The 22,529-nt window shown below is 41.8% G+C and overlaps 1 protein-coding gene across 9 annotated transcripts in view; it reads right to left on the bottom strand.

Moving 5' to 3' along the window:
- Nucleotides 1-6,551: 6,551 nt before the first annotated feature.
- The window catches only part of IL6ST (interleukin 6 signal transducer), a 247,773-nt gene continuing 231,795 nt past the window's right edge, over nt 6,552-22,529 (bottom strand). For 8 of the 9 annotated variants that reach the window (XM_029576964.1, XM_029576954.1, XM_029576992.1 and 5 more), the window contains 2 exons: nt 21,143-21,224; nt 6,552-9,350 (listed from right to left, as the gene is read on the bottom strand). In XM_029576964.1, coding sequence (XP_029432824.1) covers nt 8,616-9,350; nt 21,143-21,224 — 817 coding nt within the window. In that variant the 3' untranslated portion in view covers nt 6,552-8,615. The remainder of the gene's footprint in view (nt 9,351-21,142; nt 21,225-22,529) is intronic. The other variant, XM_029576981.1, reaches the window with a different exon arrangement.

Genomic DNA, 22,529 nt, shown 5'->3' with positions numbered 1-22,529 from the left:
TTATTTAAATTCTTTTACTATACTGAGACTCAAGACCAGGTCTTATCGTACCGGTTTACAATGGAACTGGAGGAAACCAATTAACAACTATATAGAAGGTAAAGTTACATTAAACAGGGAGCAAAAACATGGGAGATGGAAGACAGGAAAGATTTTAAACAATTACAACTGGAGAGTGATAAATTAGTCAACGAAAAACAATAGAGTAGCGAGACAAACAGATTGTTGAGTTCGGCTGGAGATTTATCCTAGGCAATTATTAACATAATATATCCTGTGGAAGGAGGAAACATGGGGAGGTAAGCAGGGGGGGGGGGGTGGTGGTGGCAGGGCAGGGACTGGAGCGAGGAGGGGGGGGGGGGGGAGTTAGGGAAGTGGTCAGAGGGTGAGAGTCAATGTTGGTTGATAGAGGTTCCTTCAACGGTAAGCTTGTGTGAACAGCCAGGTTTTCAGTTTCTTTCTGAAGGAGAGATGGCATTGTTCCTGGCATATGTCTGGGGGAAGCGAGTTCCAATGGCGCGATGCCGGCAGCGATCGCACCGCAGAGGTGCGATCGCTGCCAGCTAGCGCAGGACCGCCCCTCATTACCGCATTTTTCTAGAGTACCGCAGGCCTGCGATACTTTAGAAAATGAGGCCCTTAGCGATTTATGTGAAAGAGGAATGGTAGAGATTATGATTCATGAGTTTAAAATTCACTTCTGTTACTATGTGACCTTTGGACAAGGCACTTACTCTCACTGTGCCCCAAAGAACTAGGTTTAAGCAAGACATGGTATTACTCAGGCTTTCCTAGTCAGATTGAAAAGAAAATGCTAGATTAGTTAAGAATGCCAAAAAATTAAGCAGAGTGCAATAGATCTATAATATTAAATATACTAAATGCTTTGGTAAACATGGAATACAGGAATTTCTCAGACTTAAGACAATGGCTTCCTGAAAACTGTCTCAAGTTGATACGTAACTTGAAACTGATTGTCCCAGAAGAACTTTCAGGCCGATACAGAAAAAAGTGCGGGAGAGCCAGCAAGCGCCCACTCTCCTGCGTGCACGATTTAGTATCGGTCCACATGCAAATGAGGGCCAGCGGCAAAAAGAGGCGCTGGGGACACTAGCGTGTCCCTAGCACCTCCTTTTTGACAGAAGCGGCGGCTGTCAGCCGACGCTCAATTTTACCGGTGTCTGTTCTTGAACCCACTGACAGCTACGGGTTCGGAAAACGGACGCTGGCATAATTGAGTGTCCATCTTCCGACCTGCGGGCCGATTTCTAATTTTTTTTTTTTAATTTTTAATTTTTTTCTACTTTTGGGGCCTCCGACTTAATATCGCTATGATATTAAGTCGGGATATTAAGTTCAGGAAAGCAGATTTTTCTGCATTTCTGTACACTTCCCCTGTGCCGGCTGAAATTAATGCCAGCCTTTGGCAGGCGTTACTTTCTGAAAGTAAAATGTACGGCTTGGCTTCACCAAAATTACTCCTGGGGGAATTCTGCACAAAAAAAACTGAAAATTCTGCAACAAAAAAATTGAAAATTCTGTACACACATTTTCTAAATTCTGCACATTTGTCAAAATAATATTTTTTGCAAATTATTCTGCATTTCAGTGCAATCCAGTATTTTCATGAGAGGAGGAAAACAGGTACAGAAGCAGAGGTCAAAGGAAGATTCACTTCTCCACCTGCTCTAGGCCAGGGACAGCAACCAACGGCACTGGACAGCTGAGCAGACAATGACCATAAACCGCTTCCTGAAGCAGAACGCTAGCTCATAAGAACATAAGAAATTGCCATGCTGGGACAGACCAAGGGGTCCATCAAGCCCAGCATCCTGTTTCCAACAGAGGCCAAAAACCAGGCCACAAGAACCTGGCAATTACTCAAACACTAAGAAGAACCCATGCTACTGATGCAATTAATAGCAGTGGCTATTCCCTAAGTATAATTGATTAATAGCCATTAATGGACTTCTCCTCCAAGAACTTATCCAAACCTTTTTTGAACCCAGCTACACTAACCACATCCTCTGGCAACAAATTCCAGAGCTTTATTGTGCGTTGAGCTCCAAGCCTCCCCTGCAGCAGCAGGAGTCGCATTTAACCAAACAGCTTCCTCTGCTATGGGGCCAGTCTCGCGCAGCAGGAGATTGTTTGGTTAAACGCAACCTCTGCAGCGGAAGTCAGAGTCTGCTCAGTTGTCCAGTGCCAGGGCACACATGTCAACGGCCGCAGACCTCTTGGCTCAGAAGAAATGGAGATATGAATCCTCCTTGGTCTCTGCCCGTCCCCATTCACCTGCTTTCCCCTCATACCTCGAGCCCCCACTAGAAACACTCTCCCCTTTACCTCTCCCACTTCCTCCCCTCTCATTTTCTCTCCCCCCCCTCCGATTGTATGGTCCTGGGCTTTTGCACAGTGCAGCTTGCTAACCTCGCCCGTGCCGCCTCTGCTCTCCATGTGGGAACTTCACCTGCGACGCCTCCACTCTCCATGCACATGTCCGTGCCACAATAGTTTCCCTCTCCATGCACGGCGAACCTCGCTCGTGCTGCGATGCTTCCGGTTTGCCTTCCTCTTCAGGCAAAGCAATCGGAAGGGAGAGGCATTCGGCTGCGGTGGATTCTGCGAGGCGAGGGAGGAAACCTGCATGAAGGTAGAGGCTGTGGTGGATTCTGCTAGGCAAGGGAGGAAATCTGTGAGAAGGAAGAATTCTATGCAAATTCTGCATTCCGCAGTAGTGCAGAATTCCCCCAGGACTACAAAATGTAGTAACATATAGGAGCGTAAAAAGCATTAACATGTTTTTTAATGTTTGAAGAGGAAAGTGCCATGGCATGTTTACAGGATATTGTTCCACAAAGTCCCCATCACTCTTCCTGCGTACATCAACTCAATGGGTCTCACAGTCAGCAGGAGTACAAATATGCACCTGCTGGGATATGCTCACAAAACAAACATCGTAAAGTAACTTTGGATCGTTGCAATTCACAATGCCATAAGTTGAGGACTGCCTGTAATACAGACATCTCATTTGACATTTACTATGCAAAATTGTCAAATTAATGAGAATATTCAGTTAGAGATGCACTACTAACATTTTTTTTAAAACAAGATATTGTATTATGTTAGGCTGTGGAAAGTAGACGTTAATGATCCTGACTAGCTGCATCTCACGTTACAGTTCAGTACGGCAGATAATGAGCAATGAGATCCATCTAGTCTGCCCAGTAATGCATTCAGGGTTGTCACTGTCGCTGCTTACAGGTTATCCTCATGCCTATATTCAACTTCAAAAGTCAAATTACTTAATTCCAAGCAACAGCTTTATAAAGAAGATTTCAATACATTTGTATTAATGAACAAAGAAGTAAAAATATGGAATTGTTTGGCATGGTCTTTTAGTCCTGTCTTACCTAAATTGCTCATGAGAATGCCTGTCATGGCACTGCCGCTGGTTGAGGGATAATCCCCTGGATAGGAGTAAGCTGAACCCAGTACAGGACTGGTTTGATAACATTTTCTGCCTGAACCGGCCAACTCCCCCTTTGGGTTCAGCACTTAAGATTCTGGTGGCCAATAGGACTTAACAGGTGGTGCATACAGGAGGTATTGGGGCACCCACAGGACTGGACTGGGCGGATACTGAGGCAAGAATAAAGGAACAAAATGGTGCCCACAAACAAGCACAGAACAGAAGACACACCACAGAACACGAACAAGTACTAAACTAGGAAAGCTGCACAAATTAGTGTTAAACAATCAAGAAACAGACAAGGCAAGGCAAGGCAAGGCGGCCACTAAACTGGACCTAATTATAGATCAAGGACAAAGGCCAAGATACAGGAACTAAGACGACATGACAAAGAGCACAAATGCCTCCAAACCGAGGCAAGAAACTTACAGGGAGGCAGATTTATAAAGATGTGGCAGTGCTGAGTCAAAGCTGCAAACATGGCTGCTAGTAGGACCTCCATGCCATAGGGCTTGGAGGCCTGAGCAAGATGGAACATGGCCCACTAAGGGCCAAGAGGGTGCACATGGTACCTTACAGCCTCAATATTATTGCGTAAATCAGATGCTGTTAGGTTTAAAAGCATGCTTTAAATTTCAGGATGTGCCTGTACACTTTGGTTACATATTCTATTGATATCAACGTTCACAACATTATCATAAAATAGCTTCAACTCGAAATATAAGCAAAAAAAGCCTGATACCATAGAGAAAAGAAAGTACTAAAATCCTTCAGTACCATTTTTTTTAAACTATGGTAAAAGTGACGGTTTTAAATGTGGATTTTATTCTTCAATTTACAATTATTTAAGAATCCCATGAAAAAAAAGAAAAACAAAAGCAAAACACTTTTTCCTGTCAGTTCCTTTCCAGTGTTCACTTTTATCTTCTGTGGTTTGTTTTAAAGTTGCTGTATTTCTTGGAACAATTATAAGTCTTTGTAATGCTGACCTGAAGGACCTGGGTTTGACTCCTGGCTTGAGCCCTCTTGCTCCACTGGCTGGCCGGGGATGCTGTGGAGGGGAGTCTGTTATTGAGTAGTGGCAACCCACAGTGCTCAGATTTAGGGCACATGATTACAGGTTTCTGGAAGGAGTCATGATGCGAGGCCCACGGAGGGCTGTCCCTGCAATGACTAGACTAAAAGTAACTTGGGAGGGGATACAAAGGAAGGGAAAAATCACTGGGAAGTTGCAAAGGAAGGCTCATGGTGCCAAAATCGCATCCCTGATTCCAACTGAGCTGGAAGCAAAAGCAGAAAAGAGGAAGCACGGACAAAATTAAAAAAAAAATTAAATATGTAAGGAAGTTCTCAATTCTGATTAAGCTTGGATTAATTTATTTTAGTTACGTGTTTTCTTTATTTGTAATGTTTGTGTTTTAAAAGAAGATATTTAGATGTTGGGCATATGATGTATAATTATGAATATTTGCTATGTAATCCACACTAGATGACAGGTTTGGAAGTTGCAGAATATAAGACTGTACAAAGAAATCAATCCCTTTACAAGTCCTCACTTCTACAGGAAAACATTCCAATATGATGTTAAGTACTTTTTTACTTAAGAGGACATTTTTGAAAGGATTTATGTGCATAAAAGTAGCATCTCGTTTGACACTGAGAACCATAGCATCCTCCTCAATCGCCTCTCAGACATTGGAGTATCTGGATACGCCCACCAATGGTTCAGCTCATTCCTTAATAATAGAAGCTCCAAGATCTTCATCAATAATAATCTCCCAACTTCAAATCCACTCTAGGTGTTCCCCAAGGCTCCTCTCTATCCCCCACCCTCTTCAATATCTCTACCTACTACCTCTTTGCCAGCTTCTCACTAACCTTAACCTAATTCACTACTTATATGCTGACGACATTCAGATCCTGATCCCTATAATAGAATCCCTTCCAAAAACACTCTCCTACTGGGAGAATTGCTTTAAATCCATCAACCACTTACTCACCAGCCTGAACTTGGTTCTCAATGCAGCCAAAACAGAAATCCTTCATATCTCCACTGACCATTCTACAAGCCATGATCAGACAACCTCTACTCCTCAAACCACTCAAGTTAGAGATTTAGGAGTCATCATTGATAACCATTTGAACCTAAAAAAAATCAATCAATAAGATTACAAAGGATTGCTTCTTCAAGCTTCAAGTAATGAAAAGACTCAAACCCCTTCTCCATCTCCAAGACTTCAGAACTGTCCTTCAGTCAACAATATTCTCCAAAACTGACTACTGTAACACTCTCCTTTTAGGACTCCCGATCTCTGCCATCAAACCTCTACAAATGCTCCAGAACTCAGCAGCCAGGATATTAACCAACACCAACTGGAGAACTCACATCACTCCTATACTTAGAAACCTACACTGGCTACCTATTAAATACAGAATCTTGCACAAAGCACTCACCATTATCCACAAATCCATACACAACCAACTACCACTAGACCTGCAGCTCCCACTCATACACATCTGCTAGACCAATCAGAATGGCACACAAAGGAACCCTTCAAGTTCCCCCAACCAAATCCTCTCGTCTAACTGCTACGAAAGAACAGGCATTCTCCACAGCAGGCCCCATCATCTGGAACCATCTGCCAACCGACCTAAGACTGGAACCCTGCCTGATTACCTTCCGAAAAAAACTCAAGACCTGGCTTTTCCTCCAAGCCTTCCCTTAAGCCTAACATTGCAACAGTACCTTCATTCAGCCCAATAGACTAAATGATCGACCCAACCACTGTATAGACATACAGTCTCATCCTCCAGTTTTTCTGTCCTTTATTTCCTGGCTATCCTAGCCCCCAAGTTCACTTTCCCTGTTATTTGTAACTGCGCTTCGGCCTTCCTGTTATACGGTTTTGTTCAGTTAATCCCCAAGTTTGATGTAAACCGGCCTGATATGAAGCTTGTCATGAAGTTCGGTATAGAAAAATGTTAAATAAATAAATCTCTTGTAGCAATTTTTAAAAGTGTATTTAGGCATGTGAATTCTTTTGACAATTACCTCCTTAGTTTTTTTAATACACAATAGTGGCAACAATAATACTATTTTATTTCACTTATGCTTTACAGGATTTTAAAACAGGAAATTAAGATTTCAACTATTGAAGAGTCAGAGAATCGGTATTGTTTTGGTACAGTTGTCTATGATATGGCTATTTAGATGAAGCAGCATAAAATGTAGTACACAAACAATTGCTAGGATCATACAGACTTTTATTTTACTCATACTTTAATGAAACACAAACACTGAAATGTAACAGGAATCAGAATGTAAAAAACAAAAATTAGTTTTGCTTGTTTATTAATGTTAATGGTGGTTCTTGTATCCAAAGGCTTCATGGGAAAGTTACTGCTGAGGCAACACAGCGGGCAATTTGAAGACTCCCATTCCTCGGTTCTTGCATTTCACATTTTCTTCAATACTGACAATAATTCATAACACTAGGGAAGAAAAATGTCGAATTCCAAAGAATCAAGGTATATGGAAAGTGTGTTAAAATGGTAACATAATCGGACTCATACTATAATAGATGATACATATTGTCTACTATCTGCTTAGTTATCAACTGAGACATGGGCAGCATTCTGCAGCAAATTTTCTTTGGTTCTGTCTCATTATACACACAAAGTACATGCAACTATGGTATTAAATGAGTATGTTTATGACGGGGGGAAAAAGCTCATTTTTCATTTATAACAAAATGTGGCAGATTCAGATAAATCGTGAATCTTAAATTTATAAGCCAACACATTTTGTGAAATCAGAAAGTTTGTAAGATCTCCCTTGAACAAAGTTAAATGCAAAAGACTACAGTATTCAGAATATTTGTTTTCAGTACAGCATTTACCAGTCTAATAATTATTTAAATCTTTCCATAAACCAGTGCCCACTTACCAGATCTTGCATGTAAAATTAGAGAGCCTGATTAATTTATATAGCTATAAGACATCTGATCAGAAGAGGTTATTGATTTGCTTGGTTGGTTTGGATTTTTTTTTCATATAATATGATATATGGTTATCCATGGGGTATGTTATAATAGGTTTGAATCAGGTACATAACAAAAAATGTGAATACAGCTCCTTCTTTGAAAGCAAATCTAGCTGTAAGGCCCAGGTAGCTGCTGACTAGAATGCACTTCTGCTTCTGAAGATTTGAAATCTGTAGCTCGATTCATTGGTCCATACAGACCTGGCACTTTCTCCCTTTCAAAGGAGCAGTAATAACAAAAATCTGATGATTCGATTAGTAGTTAACATGATTAAGACTCCACTTGATCATTTAATTTAATTTCTTTGATGATCAAAGTGTTTAAGATTTTTTGAATGTCTATCTTACTAAATTGCTCCTTATTATGAATGTTGGTAGACTGAGGTGCTGATGCATGCAATGAATAACTGCAGCCTGAAAAGCTGAACAGTAGATTCACTGAAGGAAGGTTTTCAAAACAGTGTGTGCGTGAGGTGTTACAAGGTATACTTCTTTTGTTCCAAAATACTACAAAATATATAAGAAATTAAACATGCATGACTAGGTAAGGAAGCAGAAGAGACAAGAGGCAGTCAAGTTGATAAGCTAAGAAATTTATGGCATACTGCTGCTTTAAAACTGTCTAAATTGGCAGGTTTTTAAAAAACATAACATGAACTTGCATACATTCTACAAAACAGTTTTCTGACAAAAATTTGAAATCAAAACAGCACAATAACACAGATGTAGTGGGTAGGTTAAAAAAAAAAAATCCATATACAAGCCTTGCGTGTGGCTACTGACACAAGCATTCTTTTTTTCTAAAACAAATGGGGGAACTTGTTGCAACTCTTGAAACACTATTGAAATTGAAAAGGCAGCACACAGTAGTACGGATCAGGTATCCAAGTAGCATCAAGGCTTTTTCTGTAGTGCTCCTAGAGGAAAGCCCAATGGTTTGGGGCTGGAACCTTTGGTTAAGTCACCCTCGCTAAATGGTAGAGTATTTGAATGCTGCTACTTGGAAATAAGGCTACATGTACTATAATTTAACTTTTCAGACAAGGTAAAAAAAAAAAATAAAAGGCACTGATAAAGGTGTTACACAAACAGATTAGTCTCTTACTGAGGCATGTAGCCTCCTCGTCTGACAGTCTGGGGCAAGTAAGTTTTTGACTCCTCACCAGTTGCTGCATTTTGCTCCGTAGATTCTAAGTTCTCAGCAGTGTGCCCCTCCACGCTTTCATGCAAAACGTCCCTTTTAGACACTTCCAGCTGATTCTTTACTGGCCAAAGTCCACTGAATTGGAAGCCCTGGCCTGATGCTTCCGGCAGATTAAGTCTAACATGGTCCTCATTTATGGGTTGCAGGCCTTGCGTTGGATTTTCTACACTTGCAACTGATTCAGCATGACTGCAGTTTTGCTTGAAATACTGACTGCTTTGCACAGCACTGTCGTCTCCCATGCTGTCCATTACTGGAGACTCCTCCGGTCTTTCTTCAGAGTCCAGTAGTGGTTGGGTAGACTCTGATCTTGCAAATGACTGTGCTGTGGGAGGCTGCTGGTCTCTGTAGCCACTGAGCACTACTGTTGAATATTGAACCGTGCTGGAAGTCGTCTGTGTGGATTCACTTTCATCACTGTCCGAGACACTTTGTCTAGGAGAAGACATGCATGAAGACCCTCCGATGCCACTGCTGTGCCCCTCTGATGCACTTTTTTCTTTTTTAAGTGGATCCAAGGGTTTAATATCCTGCTCTGAAAATGATTTCTTGTCATCTGCTGTTATTTCAACAACACTGACATCAGGAAAGCTTCCTTCTGGGTACGGTGGATTTTTTGAATTAAAATTCTGCTGAAAACAAAGAAAAAGTATAGTTAGTAACAGTAAATAAACAAAGTATAGATAAAGTAAACATTGTCCCTTTTAATAGTCATGATGATTTCTTGGAAACGTATATGCAATTGTATTTAAGCAATACCATTTAACAGGGTTGTTCACCTAGTCACACAATGCCTCAGAAGATGCAGTTTTCAGCTTTTGAGATGTGCAATACCTCTCTTAACTGGTCATCTTGATAGGTGTTACTGCTGTTATTAAACATGTTTGGAATTACTTCTCTCCCTCCTCCTACTTCTTAAAAGTGCCATATATATTTGTTAATAAGCTGTTTGTATATTGTAAGTAGGCAGTTTTGTGGCGTTGGTGCAGCAATGGCTTTTTTCTGGCAACTCTACCATGCAACCCATTTTTGTTCAAGTATCTCCTTATAGAACATGCTGAAACACCCTCAACACTTTGTTTCAGAGAAACCTGTATTTCAGTAGAAGTTGCTTGTGGGTTTTTCTTTGCATCCAGACAAGTTTTCCTGGGTGGTTGTGTTTGAAATCTTTCTTGGTCTACCTTGGTATTAACAGAACCCATAATTTTCCACTTCTTGATCAGAGTTTGAACAGTACTGATTGCAATTTTCAAATCTTTGGATATCTTTTTGTATCCCTTTCCTGATTTATAAAGTTGAACTACTTTTGCTTGCAGATCCTTTGACAGTTCTTTTGCTTTTCTCATGATTTCCAAAGTCAGTGCAGCCCTGGATGAAATGCACAAGGGTTTCTTAAGAGCTAAGAAAGCAGAGTTGCTTACCTGTAACAGGTGTTCTTCTAGGACAGCAGGATGTTAGTCCTCACCCATGGATGACATCAATGGATTGAGCCCAGCACGGAAAACTTATGTCAAAGTTTCTAGAACTTTGACTGGCACACTGAGCATGCCCAGTATGCCACTATCCACGCGACCACACTCTGGTCTCTTTTCAGTCTCGTAACATAGAATTACGAAAAAATAAAATAAACATAGGAGAAACCCAACTCCGCAGGGTAATGAGCGGGTTTCGTGAGGACTAACATCCTGTTGTCCTAGGAGAACACCTGATATAGGTAAGCATCTCTGTTTTCTCCTAGGACAAGCAGGATGGTAGTCCTCACACATGGGTGAATACCAAGCTACAGGCTGCTCCCAAGCAACAGCAAGAACCAACAGGCACAAAAAACAGTGTTGAACCCAAACAATGGGCCCTAGGCAGGAAGAGTTGGGGTCTACAGCTGAAAGAGATTCAGAAGGACAGATTGGTCAAAGTTATTATGTTAGCCATCCCCATCCAGTCAGTAGTGGGCGGAGAACGTGTGGAGAGAACACCACATTGCAGCCTTGCAGATTTCAGCTAAGGGAACCACTTTCAGGTGGGCTACCGAAGCCACCATGGCTCTCACAGAATGAGCCTTGACATGGCCTCCAAGCTGAAGGCCCACCTGAGCATAGCAGAAGGAAGTAAAATCCGCCAACCAGTCTGATAGTGTCTGCTTGGTAACCGCAACTCCCAATCTGTTTTTTCAAAAGAAATGAAGAGCTGCGTGAAATGCTGTCCACTCAAGGTAGAAAGCTAAGGCCCTCTTGCAATTCAAGTTGTGCAACGCCTGTTCGCCCTGGTGCGAATGAGGCCTAGGAAAAAAGGTGGGCAGAATGAATGACTGGTTAAGATGAAATTCAGTCACCACCTTAGGCAGGAACTTAGGGTGAGTACGCAGTATCATCCTATCATGAAAGAAGTTTATGGAGGGTGGATACAACACCAACGCCTGAAGCTCGCTGATCCTGTGCGTCAAAGTGACTGCAACCAAGAAGATGACTTTCTAGGTCAGGTACTTCAGGTCGCAGGAGTTTGAAAGTATCTTGCATGAGACGAGCCAACACCACATTAAGGTCCCAGGACACAACAGGAGGTCGCAGGGGAGGCTTCAGCTGAAGCAAACCCTGCATAAACCACCTCACACTATGGGCTGCACAGAGATGGATGTACTGCCCACACCCTGGTGTTAAGCACTGATGGCACTCAGGTGTACTCTGACTGAGCCGGTCTTTTTTTTTTTTTTTCTCAATTATCTCAATTATAATTTTAACAAAATTTCAAACATAAATCATATTCTCCAACATACATAGGCAATCTTAATTAAGAAAAATACACACAAATTCTTTCCAAATAATTACCTTAACATAAAATTAATCTCAAACTTTTCTTAAGAACATATAATGTCAAGGGCTCAAATTAATCAAATATATTTATCAAGATAATTCAATTTCAGAAGGGATACTATTTTTCTCTATCTCTTGTGCCATTACAGCTGGTATTACCTGGCTTTCTATTGGACTAGACTTATCTTTTAGGAAATTATCCAAGTGAAGTGGCTCAGTAAATATAAACTTTTTACTCTGGTAGTTAATAAAACATTTCGAAGGATACTTTAAATAAAACGTTGCACCAATTTCCAGAGTCTTATTTTTAAGTGCCAGAAATTGTCTCCTACGAACCTGAGTGGTTCTTGAGACATCTGGAAAAATAAACACCTTTTGGCCACAAAATTTAAGATCTTTATTCCTAAAGAACTTCTCCAATAACAAATCTTTCTCTCTCTCTAAAGCAAATGATACAAAGAGAGTTGATCTTTTATTTATGTCTGTTGATTCTTCTAAAAAAGTGGATATGCCAACAGAGTTTTCCTCAATCAAACCAGTATCCTTATTGGGCCTTGATGTAAAATAATATATTTTAGAAATAGATGGTATATCTTTATCATCATACATCAATATCTCCTTTAAATATTTCACTAGCATTTCTTTAGGTGACAATAATCTTGTAACAGGAAAATTAACTAGTCTTGATTCTAAGTAAATTTTCCACATTTTCCAGTTCAAGATGTAACATTTTACTATCTCCAATAAACATACTTTCCATATTTTGGGCATTACTAACCTTTACAGACAAATCTTTCAAAGATGACTCCACCTCACTCAATCTTTTAGCCTGATTTACTATGGATAATCTATTCACATTTACTAAAGCAGAAAGAGAAGAATTAACCTGAGTTAAATTAGAGTCCAATTTTACCAGCACTTTCCACAAGTCTCCAAATTGGCAGGATCCACAGAACTTATCTGGGAACTACCTATGTTAACGACATTCTCTTCCCCTGCTTCTATGCAGGTGGCTGGTAAAGCCTCTGCCAATGCCTGTTGCGATTAAAAAATCACTCACATTTAGCGATGCAGTTCCAGCTTGAAGCACCTCTCTCGTTGCTCCTGGAGGCTGTGGAGGTGTAGGCGCGTTGCCTGGACTTAGCGATGCATCCGAAGTGCTATGCAAACTGTCCATTACTGGCATTCCCTGCCGATTTACATGGGTGTCCATGGGGCCCACCTTGGTTGTAGATGGCGAGGAGGTGGTAAACCTCGCTTTTCTCTTCCTTCCCATTCCAAAGTTGATATCAAACAATTCCTTATTAAAGTCATTTACAATCATTCGTGGGCAAACGCGGTCAAAGCCGGTCTAAGCCACGCGCGCCTTCGGCACATGCGGCTTAGGCAGCGCGCCGACCAGGATTTAAAGATCCCGGGCCCTGGTGATGACGTAGAGCACTCTGGGTCAGCTGTTCCCTCGCTTCTCCTCCTTCAGCGGCTTTGATGGTATTCAGCTGGGTTTTTAATCACACAGATTCTCTTACCAGGACGGCTCGATATCCCTTCTCAACCACAGCCAGCCCCCCTGACTGAGCCGGTCTTTATACCGGCCTCCAAAAGGTGCAACAAGTAGTCAAGCAACTTTAGAATGGAGCAGGCAAATGGATCTAAGCCGTGGCCCTCACAGCAGATGAAAAACCTTTTCCAGTTCAGGCTGTAAGACTTCCTGGAAGCTACTAGGACCAGAGACATATCACCAGAGAGGTCAAGGAGCCGCAGAACTAGCCTCTCAACATCCAGGCTGTCAGAGAAAACATCCTGAGGTTGGGATGGTGCAGCCTGCCCTGTTCCTGCGTGATCAGGTCAGGTCCCCAGACTGATCTGTTCTCTGATGGAACCCTGGGTACCGGCAGCTGCTGTGTAGATAAGACAGCCAGAAGGACAGCCAGGTGTTCCAGCAGCAGTGCCAACATTGCTGGTGTCTGCTCTGGCGCCGGTGGAGGTACTGGTGAAGCCAGCGGTTTGATGCCCTGCAGAGCTTGGATCACTGCCAGCTGCACCCTGCGGTCCAGCTCCTCTTGAAAATCCACTGAAGCCAGAACATATGGAGGAGGAGGAGTCATTACCAGAACTCCCTTGGATCCCAGAAGGTGATCGTGCCTGGCATCGGTATCACTGGGGAAAGCCTGGGACTCCCAGGTTCGATGGAGGTCAATGCCGCCTCTCCGCGGGATTGCTTCAGGGGCATCACGGCAGATGCCGGTGGCGACCCGAGCCTGGTGCCGTGAGCTGATGGTGACGATTCTTCTGTGGCTTCCCTCTGTGCTCGTCCCAGTCTTTCCCTGGCACCGAGGAGGACGGAGATGATCCTGATGTCCTGAGTACAATGACACCCTATCCCCGGACCCTCTCTCTCAACAGGGCCCCAGTGGAGGGGGGGACAGCAAGGATTCGGTGACCATAGGATCCCCGTGGCCTTTAGGTGTCAATGCCCCAGATGCCGGAATCGACGGATCAAATTTTTTGGACCCAAAAAGCTTCTCCATCTTATCTAGATGGGCATGAAGGCCTTTGGGGTCATTTGATCGCAAGAACGACACCCCCGGATGTCATGTGACGCTCCCAGGCAGAGGATGCAAACCTCGTGCACATCCGTGAAAGACATGGACTGCGAGCACTGGGGGCATCGACGAAAACCGGACGCTATAAAAAAGAGCCGGCAAGCAGTTGATGATCGGTGGCCATTGATAGAGCGACACGCCGGGAATAGACTGCAAAGGAGGGAAAAACTTACTGCGCTGCCTAATAGACACCAACCAGGAAGAGGAGGGATCCGGTGCAGAAACAGTCAATAACTGACCGGGAAAAATCTTTGAAAAAGAGCAGAGCTCCACAATCGCGAGACGAATGGTTAGTGGGAAAAAAAAAAGAGACTGAAGAGGGACCCCTCGTGGACACGTGGATAGTGGCATGCTAGGCATGCTCAGTGTGCCAGTGAAAGTTCTAGAAACTCTGATACAAGTTTTCCGTGCCGGGCTCCATCCAATGATGTCACCCATGTGTGAAGACTACCATCCTGCTTGTCCTAGGAGAAACTCTGACTATTTATACAGACACTAATTACAATCAAACAAGGCACAGGTATGGATACTTACCCATCATTGTGATTTCAACCTGTGTTTGTCAACTTGAGTGTATATTATCAGCCCAAACATTCAAGGGTATGTAAAATTTTGAACTGTACCATTTTATTATTTTCCTTATTGCTATAGATTGTTTAATGATTGTGCTATTCTGTGACGCATAATAGTTTTAACATGAAACATTAAAAATAACAGACGTGTTTTGTCTGATCACTCATGTTTTCTTAAAATGCGACGCATCTTACAAATACTGACAGGAGTACGTAAACTTATGAGCACAACTGTATTTCTGCTCCTGAAGTATGAACACATGTTATAGTAAACGTTTATATGTCCAATGCTAGAAAATGCTTACTTTCTCCACTTATTTTATAAATGTATGCGCACATTTTTGGCACATAAAAATATATGGTTATGTTCATCTGATCTTGCGGGTATCCTTCCGTTTTCCCCTAAGACAGGTCAGGTTTGCGCCATTATCCGACAGTTCTGGCACATTCTTTCCCCACACCATTTGTTCAAAGACATCCCCCGTTTTGCATTTACCCGACCCTGTAATCTTAGAAATATTCTGGTCTCTTCAGATCTCCGATCTCCTTGTATCACCTCATCTTTTTCAGGCCACACTTCGTGTGGCACATGCACAGCTTGTCCACTGTCACTCAATATACGAATCTTTATCCATCCTGTTTCTAAGTGTTCCTTTTTACTAAATCCTTCTTCGTGCAATTCCACTGGGGTTGTGTACGTACTACGTTATCCTCTGCCCGTGTTCGTTATTATATGTAGGAAAGACTCTAAGACCACTAAAAACTCATATTTTTGAGCACATGAGCTGTATTCGGAACTGTCGAGAGGAAGCCCCTCTGGTACTACACTGGCTAGAACTGCATCACCAGCCAGAGGAATTGTGTTTCTTTGCCATTGAGGTTCCCACTCCGTGGTCACGGGGAGGAGACTTTAATACATGGCTCTTGAGACGGGAACAATGGTGGATTTTTACTCTCAATTCATCTGCCCCATCTGGCTTAAATCGTGAGATCCAATGGTCCACATTTTTCTGAATTCTTCCTCTTTGATTATTCCTGATCTTAGCCCTTCTGATCCAATTTCGGTTTCCCTGTTATTCCATTTGTCAACTCCCCCCCCTCCTTTCTTCTCCCCTTCCCCCCTTCTCCTTCCTCCTTTTCTCCCTTCTCCCCCCTGTTCTCCTTCCCCTTCCCTTTTCTCTCTCCTTTTCCCCCTCCCCTCTTCTTCCTCCCCTTCCCTCCTCTCTCCCATTCCCCCTCCCTTCCTCCTCTCTTTCCTCCCATTGACCATCACCATCCCCTTCTTCCCCCCCTCCCTTATATTCATTTCTACGTATTAACCATAGATCATTTTGACCTATTTCATTTATTATTTTTGCATCTTTTTCCTGACATTTGTTCATTTTTTACATTTTTTTTTATTTTTTCACATTTTCAGCTCCTTTTATTTCACCTACTTCTAAGTCTATGCTGTTCGCCATTGTTGAGTGCCTGTCACTCTCTCAATTAAGTTTATTATACCGGATTGTAAATTTTTCGCGCGTTTTTCATGCCCTTCTCTCGCGAGATTTTCAGCCTCCTCGCCCCCTTTAAGACCGCGATATTCCTATGCGGCAGTAGCCCTGCGGAGCCGCCATACTTTTTCATCGAACCAGTGAGTCTGGTCTATGTTTACTTGCTCTCACTTTTAATCTCATTCTGCTCTGTTTGCCGCTTTGATCAGTCACCTTTGCTTTTTTAGTTTTTTTTATCACTTTATCAAAGCTCAACGGTCTGTTTGAAACGCTGTGGTTAGCTCCGTGTATTTACAGTAAAAAATGTATTACTCTTCTCATTCAGGTTAAAATTTGAAAGTTTCGGTTGAAACCTCTCTCAAAGCTGTGTTGCCTAATTTCAAGGTATCCATTTCACTCACATTTCACGTCCATTCAGTTTGGTCTCTTAGCTACTACATGCTTCTTCTTCTGTTTTCATTTTTCAGTTGCTCTGGAACCCTCCGTAGGGCTCAACCGTCGCTTCACACATTCCACCGGTATTTTTTTACATTTTCATTTGTTGTTTTTTCCTTCTTCCCCTTTTGTTTTCCTTTTTTCCCTTCTTCCTCCCCCCTCCCCCGTTTTCTCCTCTCTTCCTCCTTTTTTTCCTTATGATTCACCACTAATTTAAAAATTAAAAAATTTCTATTGGTTGTGTTATGTTCATTTACTTATAATTTAATTAGTATTATTATTTACTTATGTTAGTCACCCATTTTTTATGTTGCCATCCACATTTATATGTATGTCTCATGTCGCCAATCATTTATTTGTACTGTTGGTGTCTGATATTTCTATGGTTCCTGATTAGAGCATTGTTTTACTTATTTCCTTCTAGCTTTACCATTGGGCTCTGTCCCTCCCGACGCAGTCCTTGTGGCGAAACACGGGCCATGTCGGGGGACCTAAAGACCTCTCTGCAAAAGTATTACTTAATAAATGAAGAATGTGTTGACTTCAAGTCTGATTATTGAATCCTTTGAAATAGGATCCATGAACCTTTATAGCGCCTTACCCCTTCCTATGGTGTTTACCTAACTGTATACCGCTCATCTCCTCCACTCTTTATTAGCTCACATAAAAATATATAACATATCCATCTAATTTATTTTAAAATATTTATGACTTGCTTCTCGAATATCCTAAGCCAGTTACAATCAAACAAGCATAAACACAAAACATAAGACAAACTACTGCTTTCCCATAGAGGCAGATATTCCAATCTGATACGCAATAAAGAGCTACATTTCATACTTTTAAAATTCTCATAATCAGTAACTGTTAAATGGCCCTGATTTAAACACAGATGCAGGTATTTCATAGAATATGCACGTAAACCATCCTGAAAATACTTACTTGTGCATGCACTTGGACTCAGTTTGCCAATATCTCCAGCAGTTCACAGAGTCTTCTTCAGTTTACCTAGACCCTCCAGAACTTCACCCTGAACCCCTTAACTAGTTCTCCTAGATCTCCTATTCAGAAACCGCAGAAAAAAGTCAAGTCCGATCTCAACTACGCGAGTCCATCAGCAGGTGTAAAGATGTTCGGACAAGTTTTGTAATCTATGTACACATCTTACAACAGTGTTTCCCAACCCTCTCCTGGAGGCACAGCTAGCCACTTGGGTTTTCAGGATTGTCAATGACTATGCATGAGATATATCTGCACACATTAGAGACCTAGGTATGCAAATCGGTCTCATGCATATTCATTATGGATATCCTGAAAACCCGACTGGTTAGATGTGTCTCCAGGGTAGGGAAACAAAATAGCAATTTGCTCTCAGTTGTGAGCGGAAATAGAATGGCAACATAGTGCTAGGGTGAAACTATGGGTGCATACTGAACAGGTATTGTTGGGAACTACTCTGATTTTGTATTAACTTTGGATCGCAAAAGAAGTACATATCCATGGTCCTCCTCTCAATCCACATACCCAAATTACTCTCAAAATCTGGGATTTAAAATATAAACTGATAGCTTCCTGGGGTGCCTGCTCTCTTATTTATTTATTTATTTTTATTTATTTATTTAAAATCTTTTCTATACCGTCGTTAAGCTAGTTGCCGTCACAATGGTTCACAATAAGGCACATAATTTCAAACTTAAATGTGTTGAGTTATATTAACTAAACAGGTGCCATCAAATACTGCAACAGTTTCATATTAAATATTACTTAGTGGTTGTGATAAGTCATGTCTACTTTAAGTATATCGGCTATAAGATAAATTAACACTTAAGTCTTGCCCTCTGTTGTTGCAATCTAATAGAGGTAAAGTAAAATAAAATATACACACACACCCCATTCGAGTAAGCTGATGTGTGTGTGTGGGAGTTCTTCGGACTGCATCATACAATTCCCTGGATTCTACTCCAATTTTAACTCCCAATTTGGTATAAGGGGTTTATAGATTGGAAAACCAGAGTTTAACATTGGGCAGTTATGTGAAAGAGTGTAGTGATGAGTTCTGCAGATCTTAGGGAATTTTCCCTCTTGCATGCAGATCGATTTGCTTATTTTCAAGTTAATATAACATAACATTATGTAAGAAATGCCATACTGGGTCAGACCAAGAGCCCATCAAACCCAGTATCCTGTTTCCAACAGTGGCCAATCCAAGTCACAAGTACCTGGCAAGTACCCAAACATTAAATAATAAGCAATAGTAGCTTGTGATCTAATCATCATAATAGCATCATAATAGCAGTTTATGGATTTATCCTTGAGGAATTTATCCAAACCTTTTTTTAACCCAGTTACATTGGCTCCCCATAAATTCAGGATAAAATATAAAATTCTTTCCACTATTCATAGCCTAATCCATAACCCAACTTCCACCTGGCTCGGCTCATTACTACGGATTTACAAACCAACAAGACACTTAAGATCACTTACCCAAAATCTTTTAGACATTCCCTCACCTAAACAAGCCAGATTAGACGTCACCAGAAAGAGAGCTCTCTCAGTAGCCGGTCCCATCCTTTGGAATTCACTCCCAAACCCACTCCGATCTATATCAAATCCGTCTCATTTCAAAAAATCACTCAAAACACATTTGTTTCAACTCGCATTTCAAACATCCATTCACGAACAAGTTTAATGCCCATCCATCTATTTCCATATTTACCAGATTCGTCTCATTTCTTTCCCTTTACCATTCCCATACTCTCCTCCTATTAGCTACATTCCATTTTTTCATAGCCCCCCCTCCCCCCCTCCTTTCCTTCCTTCCCCTAACATGAAATCCATGGCAACATATTTTTTATTATTTTGTTTTTAAGTAATTAATTTGATTTATTTTTTAAGCTAATTTCTTAGCTATTGACTAATTTTTGTATATTTTAACTTATTTTTAATTTTGACTCTTTGATTAATTTTATTTCCATTATGTAAACCGTTTTGACAAAAATCTCTTTTATAAAACGGTATATAAAAATTTTTAAATAAATAAATAAATAAATAACTGCTGTAACCACATTCTCTGGCAATGAATTCCAGAGCTTAACTATGCGCCGAGTGAAAAAGAATTTTCTTCGAATTGTTTTACATGAGCTACTTGCTAACTTCATGGAGTGCCGCCTAGTCTCATATACGTCAAAAAGGGATTAGAAAGTCCGAGGCTATTGATCTCTCTCCAGTGATCAACTGGCTGCAATTAGCAATTGCAATATAAGCGTATTAGTCTGTGTTGCTGGATCCTGTACTGGAAAATTAAATACAAATATTTTCAGATCCCAATCTACTGTAAATCAGTTATTTACTCTCTCAGATAATAGAAAGACTAGACGGCACTCCATGAAGTTAGCAAGTAGCTCATGTAAAACAATTCGAAGAAAATTCTTTCACTCTGCGCATAGTTAAGCTCTGGAATGCATTGCCAGGGGATGTGGTTACAGCAGTTAGTGTAACTGGGTTAAAAAAAGGTTTGGATAAATTCCTCAAGGATAAATCCATAAACTGTGAACTTTATAACATGGAAAGCCTTGTGATTATTAGAAAAGATAGACTGACAACCTTCCATAAAATATGGAGACCATTTGAAGTTTGCAAGGATTCCCAAGATTTGGTAACATGACTGGGGGGTGGTGGGGGGGGAGGGGGTTTGGGAGCAGTTGTCAAAGAAAATTGTACTGAAGGTGTTTATGGCTTCATGTCACTGGTTTATTAGGTGCAACAGTTATATGCTTCTAATGTGATTGGCTTTAATACAAATAAAAACCCCTAAAAAAAAAACCAAAAAAAACCACACTAATTTTTATGTGTACTTCTGAAATATACTCTACCAGGAGGTAAAAAGGGGCATTCCGGGTAAGGTTATGTGCCAGGCTACAAGTATGAATGTACTATTGAGGTTTATAAATTAGCATATATGCACATAAATGTTACTTACATGCATACCAGCTATTTTTATATGTGAAACCCATTTGCAAATTCATTTCTTTTATGTTGTAAATAAAATAATTAAAGAGCATAAGAGAAGACCTATGCTCACATCTGTACTAGTGTGCTGTAACAGCTGGATTTTAGAAAGCATTTACATGCTTAAAATTGTGTTTTACATGTGTAAATGCACTTAACCCAAATAAGTGGGCCTTTGAAAATTGCCATTGAATTGACCATAGGATTCTCTGCATAAGTGCATTTCAATGGCTTTTTAAAAACTGCTACAGTAGTTTGTTACACTTATGCCTGTAACGTCTTGGAAAATTGTTTCTTTCCCCACTCAATACATCCCTAGCTCAGGATGAATAGTGCATTTTTGGATAAAACTGATCCTCGTTGTGCATCAATTACTTAGCGCACTTTGTTCCAATGCAGAAAATACTATACCACATACAGGAGGGCTCCAGGAGTGAATCAAGATTAGGCATTTCATATGCTTGTACTACTATTAGAAAGCAAATAGAAGAAAATAAATGTCTTACCCGCGTTGGAGTTTGAGGGGACCACTGTGCTATGTTACTTTTTGAGGGGTCTGGTACATTAGGCCAAATATACTTTTTAATTCTATAGAAGAAAAGAAAATACAAACACATTTCTTTACTGTGGTAGCTTGGTGAAGGCAAAATTGGTAAACTCGTCACAAGCAATACAGCATTTAAATGAGGTCCCAAACAGGTGAACGCAGAGGACTTTTAGCAGGCGTTTCTGTTCCCCAAGATGTTATATGCTCTTATGATACAATTTAATTACATCTACAGGGACATACCTGGTAATCCAGTTTATATTTCAGGTTTCACATCTATGAAGAAACCTGGGCATGGTATTATTCACTACATAGTCTATTATACTGCTCGCAAATGAGCAATAGATGCAACTCCACTCTTCCCTCTCTCTACTTGGCTCCTTTCTTTGCTAGCCCCTCGTTTTAGAGATGGATGAAGCCCACATGTTCAAACCTTGTCCCTAACCCTGTACTCCAAATACTGCTCTGCCCTCTGAATTTTTCTGCATATACAATACTGTTTATGCACTTTGGGGCGGATTTTAAAAGGAGCGCGAATAGCCTACTTTTGTTTGCGCTCCAGGCGCAAACAAAAGTACGCTGGATTTTAGTAGATACGTGCGGAGCCGCGCGTATCTGCTAAAAACCTGGATCGGCGCGCGCAAGGCTATGGATTTTGTATAGCCGGCGCGCGCCGAGCCGCGCAGCCTACCCCCGTTCCCTCCAAGGCCGCTCCGAAATCGGAGCGGCCTCGGAGGGAACTTTCCTTTGCCCTCCCCTCACCTTCCCCTACCTAACCCACCCGCCCGGCCCTGTCTAAACCCCCCCCCTTACCTTTGTTGGGGGATTTACGCCTCCCAGAGGGAGGCGTAAATCCCCGCGCGTCAGCGGGCCTCCTGCGCGCCGGGCCGCGACCTGGGGGCGGGTCCGGAGGGCGCGGCCACGCCCCCGGGCTGCCCCGGGCCGTAGCCACGCCCCCGGACCCGCCCCCGGAACGCTCCCGACACGCCCCGAAAACGCCGCGCGGTTCGGGCCCGCCCCCAACACGCCCCCCCGACACGCCCCCCTCCGAAAACCCCGGGACTTACGCGAGTCCCGGGGCTCTGCGCGCGCCGGTAGGCCTATGTAAAATAGGCTTCCCGGCGCGCAGAGCCCTGCTCGCGTAAATCCGCCCGGCTTTGGGCGGATTTACGCGAGCAGGGCTCTTAAAATCCGCCCCTTTGGCGGTAACCTTTGCTTCAACTGAGTAAGTGTGTAAGTCTGCTTATTTCTATTTAGACTTTAAGGTCTCTTTATTCTGTTTTTGGTGAGGATCTGTCTGTGTTTTGCATGTGATCTGCTAGCATATAGTTTCTTTGTAGAGATCT

Source organism: Rhinatrema bivittatum, chromosome 1 (assembly GCF_901001135.1).
Source record: "Rhinatrema bivittatum chromosome 1, aRhiBiv1.1, whole genome shotgun sequence".
NCBI classification, from domain to species: domain Eukaryota; kingdom Metazoa; phylum Chordata; class Amphibia; order Gymnophiona; family Rhinatrematidae; genus Rhinatrema; species Rhinatrema bivittatum.
This window is presented reverse-complemented; position numbering and strand designations above follow the sequence as displayed.